Source organism: Ambystoma mexicanum, chromosome 13 (genome assembly GCF_040938575.1).
Source record: "Ambystoma mexicanum isolate Mex_15411 chromosome 13, UKY_AmexF1_1, whole genome shotgun sequence".
NCBI classification, from domain to species: domain Eukaryota; kingdom Metazoa; phylum Chordata; class Amphibia; order Caudata; family Ambystomatidae; genus Ambystoma; species Ambystoma mexicanum.
This window is the reverse complement of record NC_090938.1, coordinates 519,775,733-519,796,973: the sequence shown is the minus strand read 5'-3', so window position 1 is coordinate 519,796,973 and position 21,241 is coordinate 519,775,733. Positions and strand designations below refer to the sequence as shown.

At 46.3% G+C, this 21,241-nt stretch overlaps 1 protein-coding gene across 5 annotated transcripts in view; it reads right to left on the bottom strand.

Moving 5' to 3' along the window:
• The window catches only part of NBR1 (NBR1 autophagy cargo receptor), a 1,466,631-nt gene that overhangs the window by 889,728 nt on the left and 555,662 nt on the right, over positions 1–21,241 (bottom strand). For all 5 annotated transcript variants that reach the window (XM_069634202.1, XM_069634206.1, XM_069634204.1 and 2 more), the window contains exon 10: positions 5,393–5,599. In XM_069634202.1, coding sequence (XP_069490303.1) covers positions 5,393–5,599 — 207 coding nt within the window. The remainder of the gene's footprint in view (positions 1–5,392; positions 5,600–21,241) is intronic.

Genomic DNA, 21,241 nt, shown 5'->3' with positions numbered 1-21,241 from the left:
AATCCCGGAATGTCCTGCAACCTGTAGAAGCAATTGATGGAAGACCTCTTTCTTCTGGACCCATAACCCTTCAAAATAAGGAAATTGAGCTTGCTATAAACCATCACCGAGAAAGGATAAAGTTTGACATCATAAAATCTGCCCATTACCCAATGGTATTGGGAATGCTCTGGCTACAAAAACACAACCCATAATCAATTGGACAGCTGGTTCCCTGTTCCTAGGTTCCGAATTTTGCATGTCCCATTGTCTGCTCCAAGATCCTTCACCGACAACATCAGAAGAATGTTCAACAACTCAGCAAGATCCTCTTATGGTCTCCAACATCATCCAGGTTCCTAAAACCTACCAGGAATATGCTGTGTTCTCTTCTGCTATTGTCCAAGCCCTGCCACCCCATAGGCCTGAGGCCTGTGCCATTGAAACCGAACCTTCAGCCGTGATTCCCTTTGGAAGGATGTTTATCCTGTCTGAACCAGAGAAAAAGGCCCTTCGTGAATACCTAGATACTAACCTAAAAAACGGCACCAAACACCCATCCAAGTCTCCGGCTGGGGCCCAATTATTTTTTGTTCCTAAAAAAGACACCAAGGAACTCGGACCTTGTTTTGATTATCGAGGTCTTAATCAGTGCACCCTTAAGGATCGTTATCAATTCCCCTTGATTTCAGATATCCTGGAAGCCGTAAGAGGAGCCGTAATATTCACCAAATTGGATATCAGGGGTGCTTATCACTTGATTCGTATTAGAGAAGGTGACGAATGGAAGACAGCCTTCAGAACACCCTTTGGTCATTACGAATACTTGGTCATGCCCTTTGGACTCTCTAATGCTCTGGCAAGCTTCCAACGCTTTATGGACCGGGTGTTTTCGGATATGCTATTTCTTTTCGTCATCGTCTAGTTGGACGATATTTTGATATTCTCTAAGGATCCTCTCAAGCATGAAGAACATGTTAAATCAGTGTTACAACGGCTACGTGAACACAAGCTTCTAGCAAAACCAGAGAAATGCCTTTTTCACCTTTCCACTGTTCACTATCTAGGATTTGTCCTTAGCCCAGATGGCATAGGCATGGATCAATCCAAGGTTAAGGCCATACTATCCTGGCCAACTCCGACCTCCGTAAAACAGATCCAATCTTTCCTGGGCTTGGCCAATTTCTATCGGAAGTTTATACCATCCTTCTCCGAGATTGTTCAACCGATCATCTCCTTGTTGAAGAAAGATACTCCCTATCATTGGACCCTAGCCCAGGAGAAGGCCTTCCAACGCCTGAAAACAGAATTTACACAAGCCCCCATCCTGGTTCAACCAGATATAGATCAAACTTTCCTTGTGGAAACAGATGCCTCTAACTATGCCATCGGAGCAGTTCTGAAACAGGAACTCGATGACGGGCTGGAACATCCTATTGCTTATCTTTGACAGACATTGACCTCCAGTGAAACTCATTACTCAGTCTTAGAAAAGGAACTTCTAGCCATCCGTCAAGCCTTCACCGAGTGGCGTCATTTACTTCTAGGAGCTAAACATCCTGTCCAGGTCCGGACGGACCATCGAAATCTCCAAGTGTTACAGGCCCTGGAATGGGAACAGTCGTCAGGCCCGTTGGGCGTTCTTCTTTGCCCAATACCAGTTCCAGATTCACCATGTTCCGGGAACACAAAACGTAATTGCTGACGCCTGGTCTCGGCGCCCTGACTATGAACCTCCCGATGACCGAACATTTCCCAAGATGTTTCCCCACACAATAATTGTAGCCCAGGCGACCAGCCTCCTTGATGAAGTCCGCATTCAGACTCAATCCTCGGAACTCTGGAAAGATATCTCGGACAAGAACCAGTGGAAACTGAAAACCAAAAATGGATACTTGTTCAAAGACAATGCCTTGGTCATCCCAACACAAAAACTACAGCAAAGGATAATAAATCTCTGTCACGATACTCTTTACTCCGGACATCGTGGTATTACCAATACCCTCCGATTAATACAAAGGCAATTTTGGTGGCCTGGAGTGAAAGCTGATGTACAAAGGTATATCCAGGCATGCTCTGTCTGTAATCAAAACAAACATGACAACAAGAGACCAGCGGGTCTATTGCAGCAACCTCCAGTTCCAACAAGGCCTTCGGAATTCATAGCAACAGACTTTATTGTGGAATTACCACCTTCCAGGGAATACACAACCATCATGGTCACCATTGATTTGTTCACCCATGTGGCCCATTTTACACCTCTGTTTAAACTGCCATCCTCGTCAGAACTTGCTGGAATTTTCCTGGAACACATATTCCGACTGCAAGGACTTCCTTCCAAGATCATATCAGACAGAGGGCTCCAATACATTTCTCAGTTCTGGAAACATCTTTGCCAAATACTAGGAATCCAACGTGCTCTTTCCTCAGGATATCGTCCCCAAACCAACAGAGCCACAGAGCGCGTAAACCAAACCTTGGAACAATGCCTCAGTTGCTTCGCTACCAAGGTCCAGGACGATTGGTCCCTTTTAATACCAGTGGCTGAATTCGCCTATAATAATTCGGACCACTCCGCTATTAAGACCAGTCCTTTTTTCTGTAGCCAAGGATTCCACTCTTCGGTTCTACCTTCTATCCTTCCTCATCCTACACCAGTTCCAACAGTCGATTCCTGGATTGAAATGCTCATTAATGTTCAAAGAGAAGCCAAAGAACAATTAGAAAAGGCCAGGACCCAGACCAAACTGTATGCAGACTCCAAACGAAGACCAAGCCCCTCCTACACAATAGGGGATAAGGTTTGGCTGTCCTCGAAACTGCTACCACGGCATTTGCGACCAAATAAATTGGCTCCTCTATATTATGGGCCATTCCTTCCAAAGGAAATCGTCAATCCAGTGGCCTACCGACTCAAGCTTCCAGACTCCTGGAAGAAAATCCACCCAGTCTTTCACACGTCCTTAATGAAGCCATATGTTCAGAAGTCTCGAACTAACCTTCGGCCAAAACCAGTACTCATCAATGACCAACTGGAGTATGAGGTCTCCAGGATTTGCGATTCTAGATATAGACGTGGCAAACTCCAGTACCTGGTGGAATGGAAAGGATATCCCCCACTGAACGTACTTGGGAACCTATCTCAAATCTAAATACCCCCAGGTTACTCAGAAGGTTCAATCTCATACACCCGGGCAAACCCGGTGGAACAAGTTTCCAGAGGAGGCATGGTGTCATGAACCATCAAACTCGCCCCTTGTGGGCCTCCTGGTCCCTGACACGTCAGGCCTTACACTCCATAATACTACCAACATGGCGGCAAGCTCAGAACGCTGCTCGCCAGTCTTCACGTTCTACACAGCGTTCTCTATAAAGAAGCCACTCCCCCGCGGCCCCGCGCGTCTCAACGCTGCTACTAGCTGTTATCGGACGTGTGCTCCGAACCTTCTCTAGTGCTACTTGCTATCCCCAGGCCCCTGGATCATCTTCTCCCAAATTCTTCCCTCTTTCCTAACTTCCCGGAATCCCTGCGTCGCTTCCGCTTGCCCCCCTACTCCTTCTTGAATATTCCCGGAGTTTCCTGTGATCCTGGACATCGAAGCTGAACGTAATCTGGAAGCCGAGGACGGCCGAGCGGGCTTATTTAAGTCCCGAACCATACGAAAGAAGACTCCACCTAAAGAGAACATCAGGCAACACAGAGGTGAGAAGGGGGGAAACCTGTGACACCTACCCATTGTATTCCCAAACTGTACTTCTGTACCTTTTCCATGTTGTAACTAAGCTTTAAGTATACTTGTATCTGCTGTGCCCAGTTACCAACGGGTTTGGTGCGCATTACCAAATAAACAAACCACTGCATATTTGACCACATTAAGGGGCCTCTAGCCATGGCCTTAATCCATGGCATTCATCCATGGCCAGTGGCTACGGCCTTCGCCTGTGCCCGCTGTATATTTCACAAAACTAAGCAGCCAAAAGCCATGCCATTCGGCTATGGCCAGTACCCACGCCCTTCGACCCCTCTGGTGTATTATAAACACATTAAGAGGCAGTAGCCATGGCCTCCAGCCATGCCTAGTGGGCACGGCCATCGGCCGTGCTCACTGTATATTTTCAAACACTAAGTGGGCATGGCTGACTGTATATTTTAACACATAAAGGGGGCACTATCTGTATACACCACTAACTAGCCATGGCTTCAGATGTAATTAGTGATTTCACCAGTGACGTCATCAGGTATGTCATTATTGTGGTCATAGGCTGCACAACAGGAGGCATGAAGTTAAGGTGGCATTCACTGAATTTCAGTGGTGGTGTTTGTTGTGTTAAATTCTCACCTTAACAGTCCCTGCAACTAAAGCTTTTTCGTTGAATATAAATATATATGTGCTGGCGAACTCTGGTGTACAAAGGGGGGCAAGGCCAGAATGATGTATTGGGGACCTGAATTATTTTTTGAGGCTGTACGCCTGCATAGAATCAAACAAACCTAACTGTCTCTTGCTGAGGATCAGTCTTTAAAATTCACTCCCTTATCATTATATTCTTATCAGGGGTCAAGTCCTAAAAAAAGAAAAAAAAAAAGGGGGGGACTCATTAACATACGCAATTGGATGGGACGTCACCAGAAATGTGCACATAAAGGTGAAATATGCAAATGTCATTCAATTGGCTTTGCATAATCATCCAAATTGCACAGGTTGAATGAAATGTGCCTTTCATAAAATCAACACTCAAAAAACCGAGAGGATATTTTCTTCTAATAGCGTTTTGAAAATATTAAAAGGTGTGCATCTTTTAAACTCCAAGAATCAATAACAATGTTTTCCCTGGAACATGCAGTCCTGAAATGTGATATTTCAGCTTTTGTTGTTTGCTAATATCCGCTTAGCTGGTGCAGTGGTGAAGTGCCTGGCCTGCGAACTTGGCGACCATGGACGGCGTACATTTTAAAAATATAGCACATTTTTAATCATTTTACACACTGCCTCTAAAAAACCCAGGGGGACGGCGTCCACCATCTGAAACAAGTGGGTGGACTCCGTCAGTAGCGGAGGCAGCTTTGGGTGTGGGAGGGGCGGCCAATAGGGTGCCAGCGGGAGGCACACTGGGCACTAGAGCGGAGCCTGGGGGTGCATTTGCCACCCACCCCAGGGGCTCCGCCACTGGACTTCGTCCACCCGCGTGTACCCTCGACTTGAGCCCATATTCTTATATTGGGTTGATGCTTATGTCCCTGCATTTTTATCCATCCAGTCACAAAGTAGCAAGGGATTGCCATTCATTTTGAATTGATAAAAGCTGGACACAAGTGCACTTTTAGTTTCAACCCCAATAAGCACCACAGCTCACCAAACCTCGAAATTGGGCAAACAAAATGATATTTTGCGGTAACACAATTCCTCCTTACACAAGTACGTTGGACTGCAGGCAATCCGGTTTGGCTTCAGCTGGAGCCGCACACTCTGCTCCATGTACTGGATTCCAGCAGGATATTTTTCGATGCACCTTGAGCAGCTGTTTCAGCTCCTTCACCTTTGCCTTTCGTTGCTTCTTCTCCGCTCGTAACCTCTGTTTTTCTGCTTTGATAAAAGCTCTGTCCATCTGTTTTTGTAGTCTACGAAGAAAAAATGAATGCGAGTCTCACTACCGCGGATTACCAGCACCGACATTAAAAGCAGTCAGATTCAATGTAACCAAGATAAAAAACAAATGACACAAGTGACAACCAGTAAAGAATTATTGTGAGAGCTCCCGTGCTGGGGAGCTGAATTATTGAGAAGGATTACCTGCTAGTGTACACAACTAAATGGTATGAAATCACTGATGCGGTTCGTCCCATGGAAAGCCAATGTATGGTTGCAAAGTTATGACCAGTGGCTTAAGGGGGATGCCAAACTGAAGAACAGGCTCCACACAGGAGGGCAGGCATGACCTAAAGAGTGCTAGGCGTGGCATAACTGGGAGAGGGGAAGCGGTGAGCAGGGGGCTGACCCAAATAAATCATGAGGCCATACAAACATTTGTTTTAGGATACTCAGGGTGGCCTCATGCATCTTGTTGACATCGAGTCTGCATACTATAAACACATTATTGTGGGGTTTGGAAATAAATTAATCTGGCACGGTAAATAAACAATTCAATTACTGAGTAAATCACCCACATTTTATAAATAAATCACCTATGAGAAGGGGATGGGGAACAAATGGCATCAATGCGGTTCTGGCTGCTTTGCAGTAAATCAAAGAGCATTTTGGGAACCTAAAATATGAGAACAGATTTACCTTTGACAAATAGGTCTGTGATCGTGAGTCAAATAGGAAACCCTTCTGAGTGCCTAATAGATTTTGGCCTCGGGGCTCATTTAATTTGTAATAACACTCACCTTAACAGTAAAATGTCCAATAACCACAAATATTGGTTTGGACATTTTCTACTTAGGGGGGGGTGACGCTTGGACTGCTGTGCTTGAGCAAAGGCCTCTCATTCCCTATTAATATGAATGTTTCCTGAAGCCGCTTTCAGATAGCTCACAGGCGAAAAAAGGGAGGCTGCTTAATAGGGTGATGGAGGAAGCCCTGGCGGCATCCTGGCTCGGAAGATGTTTTTAGAGACTACTGGGAAACTGCCCCGGCATGCCCTGGCCAAAATAAAGGCCTGGTTATGAAGGTACCTGAATAAGGCATTCGCAAACTCGAACTTTGTATCACTTTCTCCTGCTCTTGTCATTTACGTCATGTAGCCTTGCTTACATGAGGGAAGATGTCTCCTTTGTATATAAGACAATGTTGCAGCAGGAACCGTAAAGTAAACTGCAGGTGAAAGGACACACAGTTTATGCCATCAGATGACTCAGGTGGCTGTGAAAATTGACCAAAGTAAATTACCCAGTGTAAGAGAGCCAGGGAATAAGAAGAAAAGCGGGAGGGCGAGGGCGAGAGAGAAAGAGAGAGAAAGAGAGAGAAAGAGAGAGAGAGAGAGAGAGAGAGAGAGAGAGAGAGAGAGAGAGAGAGAGAGAGAGAGAGAGAGAGAACGTTCTCGACAGAGTGGCTCCACATAGCATCACAAATACACATATGTTAATACAGAATTTATTCTTTGGGAATTCCGTTGACTTTTTAGGGACCCCTTAACTTCTGCTTTTCCCCCTGCATTTTATTTCTTTGGATCTCCGACCTCTTTTTGTGACTAAATGGACTTCTACTTAAGTCCCACCGCCCCCGAAACCCTTTTTAACTATGAGTAACTGTTGCCATGGTAGCACATAAGGCTTTTGCTGCAGGGGTGCTTGCCACATTAATAGCCAATGTACCTTATTTGTAGACTTTCTTTGTTCAGAGCACCATGAGGTAGGTTTAAAATAGTCGTTGTGTACATGTGGGCCTTTTGTGAGCCTAGCCATCCTCCCTTTATACGGGTATGAACCAGTCTAGACCAGTGCCTGGGCACGAGCCGGCCATTTCATATCCTGTGGCAGTTGTCTTGGGCGATTTGAGATTTTAGTGGCCAACTGGATTGGCTAGCCACCTCAATCTTTGTTTTTAGCCCCCTGGTGTGACTGTGGGCTGAATTAGGCCACCCCTGTGAGAGTGGGTATATCTAGGGAAGGGCCCCAGGCCTAAAACCAATTCTGAGTGTACGACTGAGTGCAGTTGTTTTCCAACCTACCTGATACCCGTTACGTGGCAAGCAGTCTTTCATTTGTGGAAGTGGAGAGCTGTTAGGCAGAAACCTGTGCAGTTCCCTTGGGGAACACTGCAAAAGATTTAAGACTACAGGTATAGCAGTAAACCCACTTGGTAGCAGTCTGCACCACCCAGATTTACCTGGTAGCTGTGGCTGAGCAGTCAGACTTCCCTCAAGAAGAGTTAGGCAGTATGCAAAGTATACACAATATGTACTCAGACACAATAGCACAAGCAAACACTGACCAGAGCTTGGTTTCAAAAGTATATAGTTATTTATTTATAAAACACACATAAGTTGAAATCACTCTAGCAAAATATAGTAAAAACACTTCAAACACAGTTATAATGAAAGCAGTTCCAACCCTTACTCCTATCTAGACAACTCTAAGTTAACACCACATAATTAAAACAGAGGTGAGCGCTTAACGTTAGATGACACTCTAGTAGGTTCAAGAAAGGGGTAAAAAGAAACAGGAATGGGTTAAACACACCACTCTAAGGTCCAGAACACTTGCAATAGACTCAAAGAAGCACAAAGTCTCAGGTGAGCAAAAGTCACTAGGCAGGGCCCACTCTTAGAGTAGCCGGAGCGAAAATGTGCCCAAGATCACACTGTTGTTAAGGATTCAAAGTCTTGCAAAGAGTTAGAAAGAGTTTAGAGTGGCTTAAAAAGTTTAGCCAGCGTGTCCCAGGCACTCCCAGGTTCGAAAGCCGGGGGCTAAATCTACCCCGTACAGTCGGTAGCAAGGGAAGCCAGGCGGAACACGGTACCTTAAGCGGAAAGGATCCTCCAGCGGTGGCAGTTGTTCCAGGCAGTGGCAGCAAGGCTCGACGTCGGTCAGGGGAGAAGAAGTTCTCGCTGAAGAGCAGAAGAAGAAGGTCGTTGCACTGCCCGGGAAGAAACCAGCCGCGGAGTCCTCCGGATAAAGGGTTGTACCGACTTTCGTGGTTGGGGTAAAAGTGGTGGGGTTCCGGTTGCCGGGGTGCTTGGCACTGGCAAGGCGGCCACGAGATACCTCGAGAAGCGAAAAGAAGGCGAAAACTGGTTGTCCCCACCAGTCAAGGGAAGGAGCCACTCCGTTAAGAGTTCTCCTCGGTCGTCGGGAAAAGTGGTGAGACGGTTCAGCAGGGCTCCACCGGGTGGTGTCGTCGAAGCAGGTCGGCTCAGCTCTTCCCTCGTCGGATTCTTGGTCCTGTGGCGACTTCTGAAGTTCCAGTCCCCAAAGCCCTGCTTTTATGCAGCAAACCCCCATTCACCCAGCCTAGCTGTCACTCAAACATGCTAAGTGGTGAGCCGGCCGGCTCACCACTTGGGCCAATCAGGACGGAGTGCGACTTGAGTTACCAAGGTAACTCAGTCCAGGGTGCCTAAATCCCCCTCCACCCCTCCTAAGTACCCCAGACAGAGTGGCACCACTTTGGAGGGCTTCTGTGGAGAAGCCCGCCAAAAGTGGAACAAAGGGCTCCACTTTGGGTCAGAGTTACAGAGGCGAACACCAACGCCATTTTAGAATCAAGTTTTGGCAAAAACTCCCAACCGGAGTTATAAAAATAAATATATAAACCGGCGGTATGTTTAAGGCTACCGTAAATAATTAATTAAATGTGTTAGCCTAAAACAATGGGAAATCCCATAGGGAAATATTCGCGGTCGAATATAAAAAGTAGTTTCCACTGCCACCAGCCAAAACTCGATCAGGGGGGACGGAGACGTGCCCCCTCGACTAACAGACCCTGGGGCAATCGAATTGCCCCAGCCAGTACGTCCACAATATGATGGTTTGTACTGGTTCTGTTCAGGATTCAAGACTAGCAAAGTCTTTGGTGACTTTACATGCCCTGGGAGACAGTAGTCAGTCCCAGGGTATGGAGTCTATGTTGGGGGGTCCCTAGGACACCCCTGGGTCACGGCACAGAGGGTGCTGTGTAACCCACATCACAAAAATACATGAGGCCCTATGGAGTAAAAGACCCCATAGCCCATTCAACACAAGGTTTAACCAAGAAAACACACTTCAACATGTCCAAGAGTGAGGGTAAAAGAGTCCCACTCTTGGCAGGAGAAAAAAAAGAAACCCCAGAAATCCAGCAAAGCTGCTGGGGGACTCACTAGGTAGGGAAATTCAGCCTAAACAGAGAATTCTCCCTAACAAGAGCAGTCAGAGCTTAACTTGAAGTGCTGAAAAGCAGTCACACAGCGTGAAGCATGCACAACTGAGTGCAAATGTCGCAGTTTGCATAGGGTGAGTCTGCAGCCACCGAAACAGTCGGACGAGTAAGGAGATGGTCACAGCGGGATCGGTCGTGCTACTGTGGTGAGAATTGTCTATTTCACTTTGTTATTTGCAGCTAAAATCCACTTCCTGTCGCAATAGTGACCTTGCGAGACCAGTATTACGCCTGCTCCAATTACTTGTTTAATTTAAGCAAGTGAGTAAGTGAGGACATTCTGGGCCATGGTGAAAGCGAAGAAGAGTACGAGAGCCAGCACACAAGGCAGTTTCTGCAGGTACTGACAACCTGGTTTGAAGCACGCTTCAATTTGTATACGGATCCCATCAACTTAGAGCCTTGGAAGACATGTCCTGAAGTGCACTTGGTGACTTCACATAATAGTGAGAGAAGAACCTCTCTCTACAAAACGCAGGATGGTTTAACTGGGTTTCCAGTGAGATTCTACACTCTTGATGCGCTGCTGGTATCCAGAAGTTATCCCTTTCTCCATTCAAAAAGTTGTGCCTGGTGCCCATCTGCATTCATTGATGGGTGGATTCAGATTACACTGCAAGGTGCATGACTGTTGGCTCCTAGCCGCCTTATGCAGGGAGTTTGGAATACAAGTCAGGCCACGGTTGCTGAATAAGATACAGACTACACCATAGCTCTAATATTGATTGTTCAAATTAATTATATTAACAGTCATACATCTTGTGAGAAACCTGAAGGTATCCTCACATTTTCTCCCTCTGGATCCTTTGCTGAGGTGGCCCTGGAAGGACCATCGCGCTTGGATCATGACTCTGGGGGCGGACAAGCGAGGGAGGCTCACCGGAGTAGGAGGTCCTTGGGAAGAGGATGCCTGAGGGTAAATCACAGTATCCTCCCATTCCCAGTTATCCATCAACCTACTCTCCCTCAACCTTCATGGGTGAGACGCGGTATCCCAACAGGACGATGGGTGAGGAGGAAGAAGTCTCTGAAGCCTTTATGGGATACGCAGGCTCCGCTGTCTCTGACCCAAGACGGAAGCGGGAGGATCATGCCAGAACAAAACCAGGCAGGGAGGAGGGCCAGATGAGACAAGAACCTGGCTCTAACCTGAATATATTTTTGTCTTCCCCTTGTTCAAACCCTAGGGAGTATTATCAAGACAAGTAGTTTCATGGTAGGATGTCTGGGGTAGGATGTAACCTAAAAAAGGGGAACCAACCCTGTTGTATAACAGGGCCAGGGGATACCCTGCTCTCCTCTGCCAATCAACTGATCATAATTAAACCTATAAATGTCCGTTCCCGTCTTGTCCAGTGTCTCTCCCTCCCCATTTCACAAATGTACTGGGATGAGGGAGAGGCGATCAGGAGCAGTGAAGATTACCCATAGACATAACAGTGAGAAGCAGAGAGAGGCCTGCCACATTACACCACTAGGCTTCCCCACTACTAGAGTCAGGCAACGTCAGACTGTTTACCTTAACCATTCACACTTGACTCAACTTGACCCTCAGTTAGGGTATAAAAGGTGTGGTTCTGCCAGAGAAGATGAGAGAGCTGGGGTTGCTGGTTGGAACGTGGAGGCTGCAGAACGAGAAGCCTGAAAAGTATGGAGGAGAGCAGGACACTGCAATTCTGACCCTGTGTGGCTGGAGGGTTGCAGTGTGGCTACGGAGCCGTGTCTCCATGGAGCCGGAGTGAGGCGAGTTGCTGAAGAGAAAAAGGAAAGCAAGGAAAACAAAGTGCGTGAGCGGCGCAAAGATAGAAAAAGACAGAAGAGAGGGCGCAAGTGACCCGAAAGCAGAAGAAAGAATGCGAACGACCCGAAGGACCGAGTGCATTTGAAATAACTGGAAAGTAAAGAGGGTGCAAGCGAACCGAAAACAGAAGAGAGGGTGCGAGCAACCCGGAAGAAAAGAAGGTGCAAGGGTGCACAGCAAAGTGAAAAGAGTGTGCAAGGGGCATGATAAAGCAAGAGGATAGTGAAAGAGGCACAGCAAAGAGAAAAAAGGTGCAGGAGTGCACTGCAAAGTCGAAAGAAAAGGGAAAGTGAAACAAGACATAAGAAAAAAATACAAAGCATGAAGAGAGGGGTCAGAAGGTGGAGCAAAAGGCCAGCGTTTTCGAAAGTCTCTGACACTGCCCCATGGAAGGAACTGTGTGCACTTTTGTTTGAGACCAGAGGGGCCCAAGCTTGGGGAAGGCAACCCTGAGAGGCCCACCAAGACATTTTTGAACCTTAGCAGGAGAAGCCTAGACTTCGGAAAGGGAACCGTTAGAGGCCTGACCAGGACTGTGTGTTTTTGTTTCGAACTGGAAGGAGTAAAAGCTTGGGGAACAGACCCCCAGGCGACCCAGAGACATTGTGAACTTTATTTTCTGCAAGAGCCCTACATTTAAGGTACCAAGGGCAACCCTTTTTGTATTGAACTATCTTTTTTCTGAAACTGGCAGAACTACACCTGATGGTAAGGCCACCTGAAACCAGTCGTGGTTTACATTTCTTTTTGAGCTACCATTTTTCTTTAAGAAGAACCCAGAACACATTTTGTCTACGAGTGAGGGCAAGCATAGGTTTTGACACAGACAGACTGAGAAACCAGAAGGTGTCTCACCCACTAGTCCCCAGGGATCTATTATCCAGGTGGCCAGGACACGGCTATCGCTTTTGGATCCAGTTCCTGGGGGTGGGCCAGTGCAGGAGGATCACCTGGGTGAGAGGTCTACAGGGACTGGGACACTAGATGGTGAGACACGGTATCCTCTTCCCTATAACACCTTTACCCCATCCTACCAGGTAGGATATTTAGGAACTCTACCCACCCCCTTTTACAACACAAACACTTTCACACGGAAAGCCCATTTTGAGAGAAAACAGACTAACACCTGACCAGTATACCTGGTGTGTCCCAATACAATGGTCAGGCGAGGTCAGGTAATTACTCACCATCACACACACACACACAGACCTGACTTTCATTAAGCTTCCCACCCGGATAAAATGCGGAGCACAGGAGCACACTGAGCGAGGCAAAGCACACAAGGAAACAGCAGTATCGAGACAGCAGCTGAACGAGAGAAGACGGCAAAACAGAAGGGGATCAAAATGAGGGAAGTTCCCTTGACCTTTTTGACAAGGAACTGTTACTTTCCAGAAACATCGAGAATAGAAAGCGTAAGACCAGGAAACCAGGCTAAAGAATCCTGCATTGTGTGTCAGAGATACCCGAGGCCCTCCTGCGTCAATAATAAAGGCTGGGAGAAGCAGCAGCCATCGTTGTATCGTCCTTGGCTACAAGAATAAAGCAGCATCAGTGAACTCAACACAGCCAGTGAGTTGGGAGACAGATACAAGACCGGTCTCTGTTGAAGCCAAAGTTCCAAGCAGCAACATTCTATGGTGAGTGCTGGAACGATCATTGTTATAACGCGTGTGATAAGAGACGAAAGCAAAGTTTAACTGCTGATGAGTGATTGAACTTTAAAAGCAAGATACAACACCTTTGACAGAGTGGTCCAGCACTGTGTGGGTGCTTAATCAAAGGTTTCAGTAAAGTATCAAGCTGAGAAGTGGCAAAAGCGAACGTGAGAAAAAGGTCATATCAAGAAGTGAACGAGTAATTGTGAATCAAAGTGGTCCTGCGACGGATCAAGCAAAATCTTGCACACAAAGTCTTTGATTTTGATGTAGTAGAGAAAGTTTGGAAAAGTAGATAAAGCGGGTCTGTACCCGGTAGAGGGGAACCCGGGTGAACAGTAAATCACCCGAGAAGTTGTATATGTGTAAACCTAAGAAGAAAGGAACTTTAATTGTTTGTCGTGTTGCATCAGGCCCTCTGAAATAAGAGATTTTTAATGGCAAAGAGACTTTGGTGCAGAAGGCCCTGATGTTGAGGTTTTGAACTGTATCCTTGTGCTAGAGAAGCCAGAGAGTGTGCTAAGATGAAGTGTGCCGCCTTGTCCCATGCTGAAAACGTGGTGAAGGGAAGCCAACGGCTTTAATATCTGGACATATCATTTCTTGGACACTTTTCTTTTACATAACATTGTTTCCCACACTATTTGTATCTATAAGTAAGGATTGGCAACAGGTTTATTAGTATAGGCCCTTTTATTTTGACACTCAACTAGGACTGCATAATTATTATTTGATTGTCATAGTTTGCTGCCATCTTTAGATTTAGGGTTAGATAGGTGTTTTTCAAACCCAATTGAAGTTCATTAAACACCCTTGAACTGTGATCACTTGTGTCCGTCTTACTGTTTAATACCATACCTTCCTTAAAAAGACATTGGTTTTGGACGTGTAGAGATCGACGGCCCTTAGAAACATCAGTTGAGGGAACAACCCCTTTAGAGTTAGGGCCAGTTAGGCATTACACCAACCCAACAAAGTTTTTCAATAAAGGTTTTCGAACTGTTGGTATTGGGTCTGTGTCTCTCTTGATACCATGCCTGTCTCACACCATGAAGAATGTTCTCAACTGTAGGAACAAAACACGTTGGGTTAATTACAGAGCAGGTCTATATCAGTCATAGGTTCGACTTCTCCCTATGAGTTTGAAAACAGATTGCATATTTGGTGGTTGATGCACCGCTCTGTGCAATTCATATTCATCAATACATTTTTTTTTAGGTCTTTTACTAGCATATGGCTTTGTATTGATATCATGTGGTGTGGTTTTGGGTATTCGGCTGGTTTATATTGATTTTAGCCTGGATTAATTAGTACCAGTGAAGCCATATTTACATATACTTTGTATATTGAATATACTGGTTTTAGGATGATGTACCAAGACAATTAATATATTTTTTCCAGATTTTCTCATAACAGACTTTTTTCAGTAGTAGGCGAGCAGGCGCTTCTGCCTTCCTATTGCCCACCTTCTGTAGTGGGGAGATATTTTGTGTTTAGAACGCGAAGAAGAAAGATAACTAACTAAATCAATTGAGAAAAGTAACGCCGCGCACAGCCTGCAGACCCAATTAGTTTGAACAATAAATTTGATAAAAAAAGAAAAAAGAAGAAAATGATGCCGAAGAAGAGAACCAATTATAATCCAAGGAAGGGTGTGGCCGATTGTTCCAAGGATGACACTAGGGAGGCGTGTCGGGGAAAGCAGGCAGGCCAATCCCCACCTATTATGGAAGAACGTCAGGCTGGTGAAAATAAAATCACTGGAGAATTGCTCAACGTAATGTTCTTTCTATAGATTATTCTCCCGCAGATTCCTCATCAGATAGATATCCTCATCCAGCTCTGCTACTCAAGACAATTCTTCGACAGGTGGCGTAGTGGACCTCGACTCGGCTGTCGATCAGTCTTGCTCAGTGCTCGATCGTCGGCTCCAGATGCAACGTTGGGCATCGTATAATTACTGCGTCATTACGCCCCATACCTCAGTTCCCGCTTTTTCTCCCCGGTGCTCAACCGCTGCAGAGGAAAATAGCGGGAGACGAAAGCCAGATAGCCAATAGAGGGAAAAAAACAATGATTCCATAGCGAAACGTAGACTTAGTAGAAACATTTTCCCACTGTTATTATAGAAAGCCTTGCCGCTTGCTCGACAGAAAACTATCACTCTAGGACCATCACTAAGTGCCACCTCTCCCAAGAGCAGGTAACAACTGCTAACGCTTTCTGAGCGGGGATGGATTGGAAGAGTGATGAGGAATCTGCGGGAGAAGAATCCACAGAACGAAAATTATGGGGTGTAATTTCTCCCGCAGATTTCTCATCAGATAAGACTCCCAAAGCAATAGAACAATGGAGGCAGGCAGAAATCTCACGGGCGACGACCAGGCAAATAGAGCTTTGTAAAAGTATGGAGTGAGGACCAGGTTGCTGCCCTGCAGATGCCCCTAACTGGGACCCCACCTTTGCAAGGTTGCAGATGTGGAGACCCCCTGGGCAAGTGGTCTCTGATGCCAGGAGGCAGTTCCTTGTCTGGGAATTGGTAACATTTTGCAATACATAAAATGATCCACAGTGAAAGTGTCTCCTTAGTCCCAGCTGGACCTTTTCTGGCTAAGGAACAGGTCACAAATAACTGATCTGTCTTCCTATATTCCGCTGTCCTTGCCACGTAAAAACTTAAGGCTGTTTTGGGGTCCAAACGATGGAAGCACTCCTCTTCCTTAGAGGAGTGCGGAGGTGGGTAAAATACAGGCAGACCTATAGCTTGTGAAAGGTGCAATTCTGACACCACCTTTGGAAGGAACCCCGGGCTTGCCTTAGGCCAAACCTTTTTGCAAAAGAACTGTAAAAATGGGGGTTTTAAGCAAAGGCCCTGCAATTCGCTGACCCGTCTGGAGGAAGTAATGGCAACCAAGAAGGCAAGGGCTCAAAAGGAGCCATTATCAGGAAAGTGAGAACCAGATTCAAAGCCCAATCTGGGACAACAAAATTAACCAGCATAAATGTATTCACAAGGCCCTTCAGGAATTGGGCATAATCAGGATCGTAAAAAAGGAACCTTCATCCGGAGATCTTTTGAACACAGAAAAAGCCACCAAATATCCTTTGACTGTGATGACCTGAAGGCCTGCAGAGGCCAGTGACAGAAGGAACTCCTTCTTTACTGAGGACCAGACCCTCTGTGGCAAAGCCCTTGCAGGACAAGGCCGCAGTGTTGTGCGACGCAGGCGTTAGGCGACAAAGGGATAGCGACGGAGAGTGCAAGCATGCCACACTGCCACTGACCAGCAGCGACCGAAAAAAGAGGTGCGGGAAGTGGGAGCAGCCAGTACTGCTCTCTAATAAACTTCCCGGCCTTGGAGTGCACTTCCACCTAACCGTCTGACTTAAAGTACTCTGTCTCTGCGCAAGCCTATGCTCTCCCCTTAGTGGTTTGTTGTACTTGTGTTTTGTGTCCTTTCTCTAGGTGCACTTGAATTGCAGTCTCTCTTCCACTCTCTAGGCCTCCTTCATCGGTGGTTACTGTTGTGCTGTGAACTGTGTCCCTTTCTGCACTCTACCAACCTGTAGGTCCTCACCTAGCGGGGGGAACTGTTTCTACTGTTGTGTGTCACCTGTCTGCTCCTCCTGTGTCTCCCTTCTGTGTGACACTCCCCCGCCCCCCCCCTTTGCGTATCATGCGCTGTGTGGCGCTGGGCTGTGCAGCTCCCCATTCTCTCTCTAATCCCTCCTACTTTCCTCCCATCTTCTCTAACTGCTACTCCATCTCCTATCCTATTCCCCTCACCAAGTCTGGAAGGAAGACGTTCAAGAGGGACATCCTGCTCTACAACCCAGGCCTCCCCATCGCTGATACCTACATCAGTGCTTCCTCCAGGCAGACAAACAAACAAACTCCCACACATCTTTGTCATTCCCTCACCAGACCTATGGACCCCTGATATAGTTTTGGCTCTCTCTCCTATCTCTTCCTCTACCATAAATGGTGGCACTAGTTGGGAGGCCCTCTTGGCCTCCTTCCATTCCTCCAAAATCATCATAAATGTCTATTTGAATTGCACAGACTTGGTCCAGGGCCCTCAGCCCAATCTCCTCCTTTTCGATAGGTGTCTTCCGCATCATCAACTTCCTTCCTTCTCCTGCTGCTACTCCTAGCACTTCTCTGGCTCCTCTGCCACCTCCTTCTGACGCCACCTCTTTGGCACCTTGCTTCTCCTCTCTGGCTACTATGCAACCTCCTGCTTCCAACTCTGCCCACTCTCTGGCCCCTACACATCCTCTGCTGGGTGTACCTCAAACCTGTACCCCACCCCGGAAGTCTTTCAAATGTGGCAACCTGCTCCAAATTGCTACTCTTAACTATCGCTCTGCTGTCAAACACTCCTCCGACATCTGCCACCTCCTCAAAGAACTCGAACTGGATTGTCCTCACTCTCACCGAGACATGGCTCACGGCCAGCTCTGTCACGAGTTTTGACACTATCCTTCCTGATGGCTACAAGATCCTCTGAACCCAGAACCAACCAACGCGGAGGTTCAGTAGCCCTGATCTTTACAGACTGGGTCTCTGCTTCTGTCATTCCTACGCAGGCATACTCCTCCTTTCAATGCCTGGTCTGCAGGCTCTCTAACTCTCCTGCCCTCTTACTGTGGCCACCATCTACAGACCACCAGGCCAGGCTGCCCTCTTCCTCTAAAGAGTGGGCTGACCTTTCCTCTTCGCTCTTTGCATCTACCTCTAAACTCCTCCAACTTTTTCACACTGGAAGATCACTGCAACAAACTAACCACCAGCTCAAACTGGGACCCAAGGACTGCACTTCCACTAGATTACAACAAGAAAGACAAACTAAACTGAAATCATGCCGCTCTCTACGACCTTGAAGCTAGGCTCCTGGAACACGAGGGGCTTCTCCCACTTAACAAGCAATATTGATCTAGGGTCGTTTGATATACTTTGCCTCCAAGAGACTTGGCTGTTCGAAAAACCAAGCCTTGACGGATTTGACTTGGTTATATCACCGGCCCAAAAAGGAGAGAAAGGTCAACCATCTTCCGGTTTACTGACAGCATTAGCTCAGGCTGCGGAATACAGGTAGATAGTCCTGATAGCCAACTTATCACTTTTGGCAGTCTCAGCATCATGGTCCCACTTCAACAAGAAAACAGGAGACCACCTTATTACACCAGTTATCATCATGAAAACATATTGGAATCCCCAGGGGATTTCGACCGAAGACTTCCTAAAGATGATAGAAAAGGAAATCGACAACACATACCTAGAACACCAAGTAACCCATCTCCTTATCTGTGGTGACCTAAACGTCACTTGTAGAAATCAAGACCAACTAAAGCAAAGCACGGCTCACAGACACCCAGTGGAGGAACACGGCAAGGCCTGGTTAAAATTAACGGACTCAAGAAACCTTTTTGACACAGCTACCGTATTTAACAGGTCAACCCTACCCCAACTTGGGAAAGAGGAACTTCAACCGTCACAATCGACTATATTTTCACATCGCACTCTCTGGTCCCTGACTTAACATCTGCCAAAGTCAAAAACAACGTCGAGTGACCACAACTTGTTGACCATAACATGGTCCTCAACCGGTTTAAAAAAGCATCACTTGTCTGCAGAACTGGAGTCTAATATCCAAGGCAATCGCCTCAAACTGAGTGCCAGAAACATTTTAGAGTTAACAAAAACCTACAAGGGAAATAAAGATGTAGGTACAGGAAGCTGGAAACCTCAACAACTTGACTACCGGCCGCTGCTTGGGACCTACAGGGTGAAACCATCAAAAAATAACAAAAGAGGGCCTACGCGGATACAAAATACTGACAAATTCGACCCAGCCCTGGTGGCCAAAAGAAGTGAATTGCGTAAGGCAAGAAGACTAGCAACGCGACATGACACCAAAGCAAATAGAGACGCAGCTTTGGATGAACTAAAGAAATAGAAGTCCTGGCTAAAAAAAAGAACAAGTTACTTACCAACTGTAACGTTCTTTCAACTGGATGTTCCTCCCATGTATTCCTCATCTTAGATATATTGTCTCCGAGCTCTGCTGCTTCGGAAAAAAATGTCACCAGAGGGCGCTGTGTTCGAGGCAGCAGAGTCGTAGTCCCTCGAGGGCCGCCGTCGAGCGTTGACGTCATCCATTGTATAAAGGGCTTGAGCCGCGCCCGTTACTCAGTTCTGTTTTTACGGTGTTCATGGTCACATCAGTTAATCAGGCTTTTAAGTCCTTAGGCTCTTAAGGAAGTTCAAGTGCAACTGGCGTAAACTGTGCAGAGGGTTAGGTTGGGAGGGTCGATGAGGAATACGTGGGGGGAACATCCAGTCGAAAGAGCATTACAGTTGATAAGTAACTTGTTCTTCGAATGGATTGTGTCCTCCCACATATCCCTTATCTTAGATAGGCTCCCAAAGCAGTAAAGATTTTGGAGGAGGGAGTACCAGAGATTTCAAACATGTACTGAATGAGGAACAGCTTTTGCAAAAAGGCTTCCTTGATAAGATGTAGAGTCCAAGCAGTAATGTTTTACTAAAGTATGCATTGATGACCAGGTGGCCGCCGCACAAATATCCTGCACCGGGACACCCCTCTGAAGAGCCGTGGAAGTTTCCATGCCTCTGGTTGAATGAGCCCTAAACCCATCTGGAGGCCCAATGTATCTGGATAGAGTTTGCTTAGACACTCCAAGGCCCAATTTGTGTCCAGTATGTCCAACAAATAGTTGGATACTTTGTCGGAAATTTGCCAGTATAGAAATATAGATCCTGAAAGCCCTTTTTGGGTCGAGTCTGTGCAATCTCTCCTCTTCCTTACTAGCGTGTGGAGGAGGGTAAAAAGAAGGTAGGTGATTTTCTGTGACAGATGGAAAACAGAGACTATTTTAGGCAGGAAGGATGGTTTGACCTTTAGAATAACCTTGTTCCTATGGAAAACAGTGTGAGGAGGCTTAAAAGAGAGCACCTGCAACTCACTCAGCCTGCGGGCTGATGTTATCGCCACTAACAAAATTGTTTTTAGAGTGAGAAGCCTTAACTGGCAAGAATGTAAAGGTTCAAAAGGGGCACACATGAGAAATTTTAAGACTAAATTCAAATCCCAGATGGGAACCTGAAAAGGTGCTGGAGGGTACATATTTGTCAGCCCTTTTAAGAATTGAATGACCAAGGGCATTTTAAAATAGGACATTTTAAAAGTTCTTCCCAGTTGCAAAGTACATCATGACTGTTGCTTGAAAATACATTTGTCCCTTCTTAACGGATGGTGTTTGCTACGAAAAACCAGGTTGTGCGTTTGCCGTTACATATAAAAACACAGCTTTTATCCTTCAATTTGCATCGCTCTTCCCATTTACAAAACATATCTTTGCTGTTACTTTAGAATATACATATATCTCTTCAGGACGTATGGTATTATTACATCCAATTGGGCTGAGCAGTTGTTGCTACGTTTCCAACACCGCTTTGATCCTTCACGTCACATCGTTCGCATTCTAAGGCAGAGCACGTAGCTGAGCTCAGGTTAGGGCTTACCTAAAAAGAAACAAGTCAGTCTCCGCGCGTCGGCACCACTGTGTGTGGACACGGGCGTTTGGTTCCCTCTTATGTTTACTTACGATGCCTCACGCTGCCATAGTTACTTTCGAACTAATAGTCTTTCCTTCATTTCTGGTGTCTTAGGACCCGTCTGTACACAGGCGCCATATTTAAGGAAAACATGACCATGTATACAAGCATTGTATATCCAAGAAAGCCCATACTCAACTAAGTGCCAGTATTTCATAGCGATATAAATTAAGATTTACTTCGTAGCAATCCATTATTGTTATTATAAGAACTGACATGTGATTTCTAAAATATTGCCAAACCTGTTACATTGTTCGTCATCCTTATTTGCCCAGTTGTGTTTCTTTACACACCACCGTCC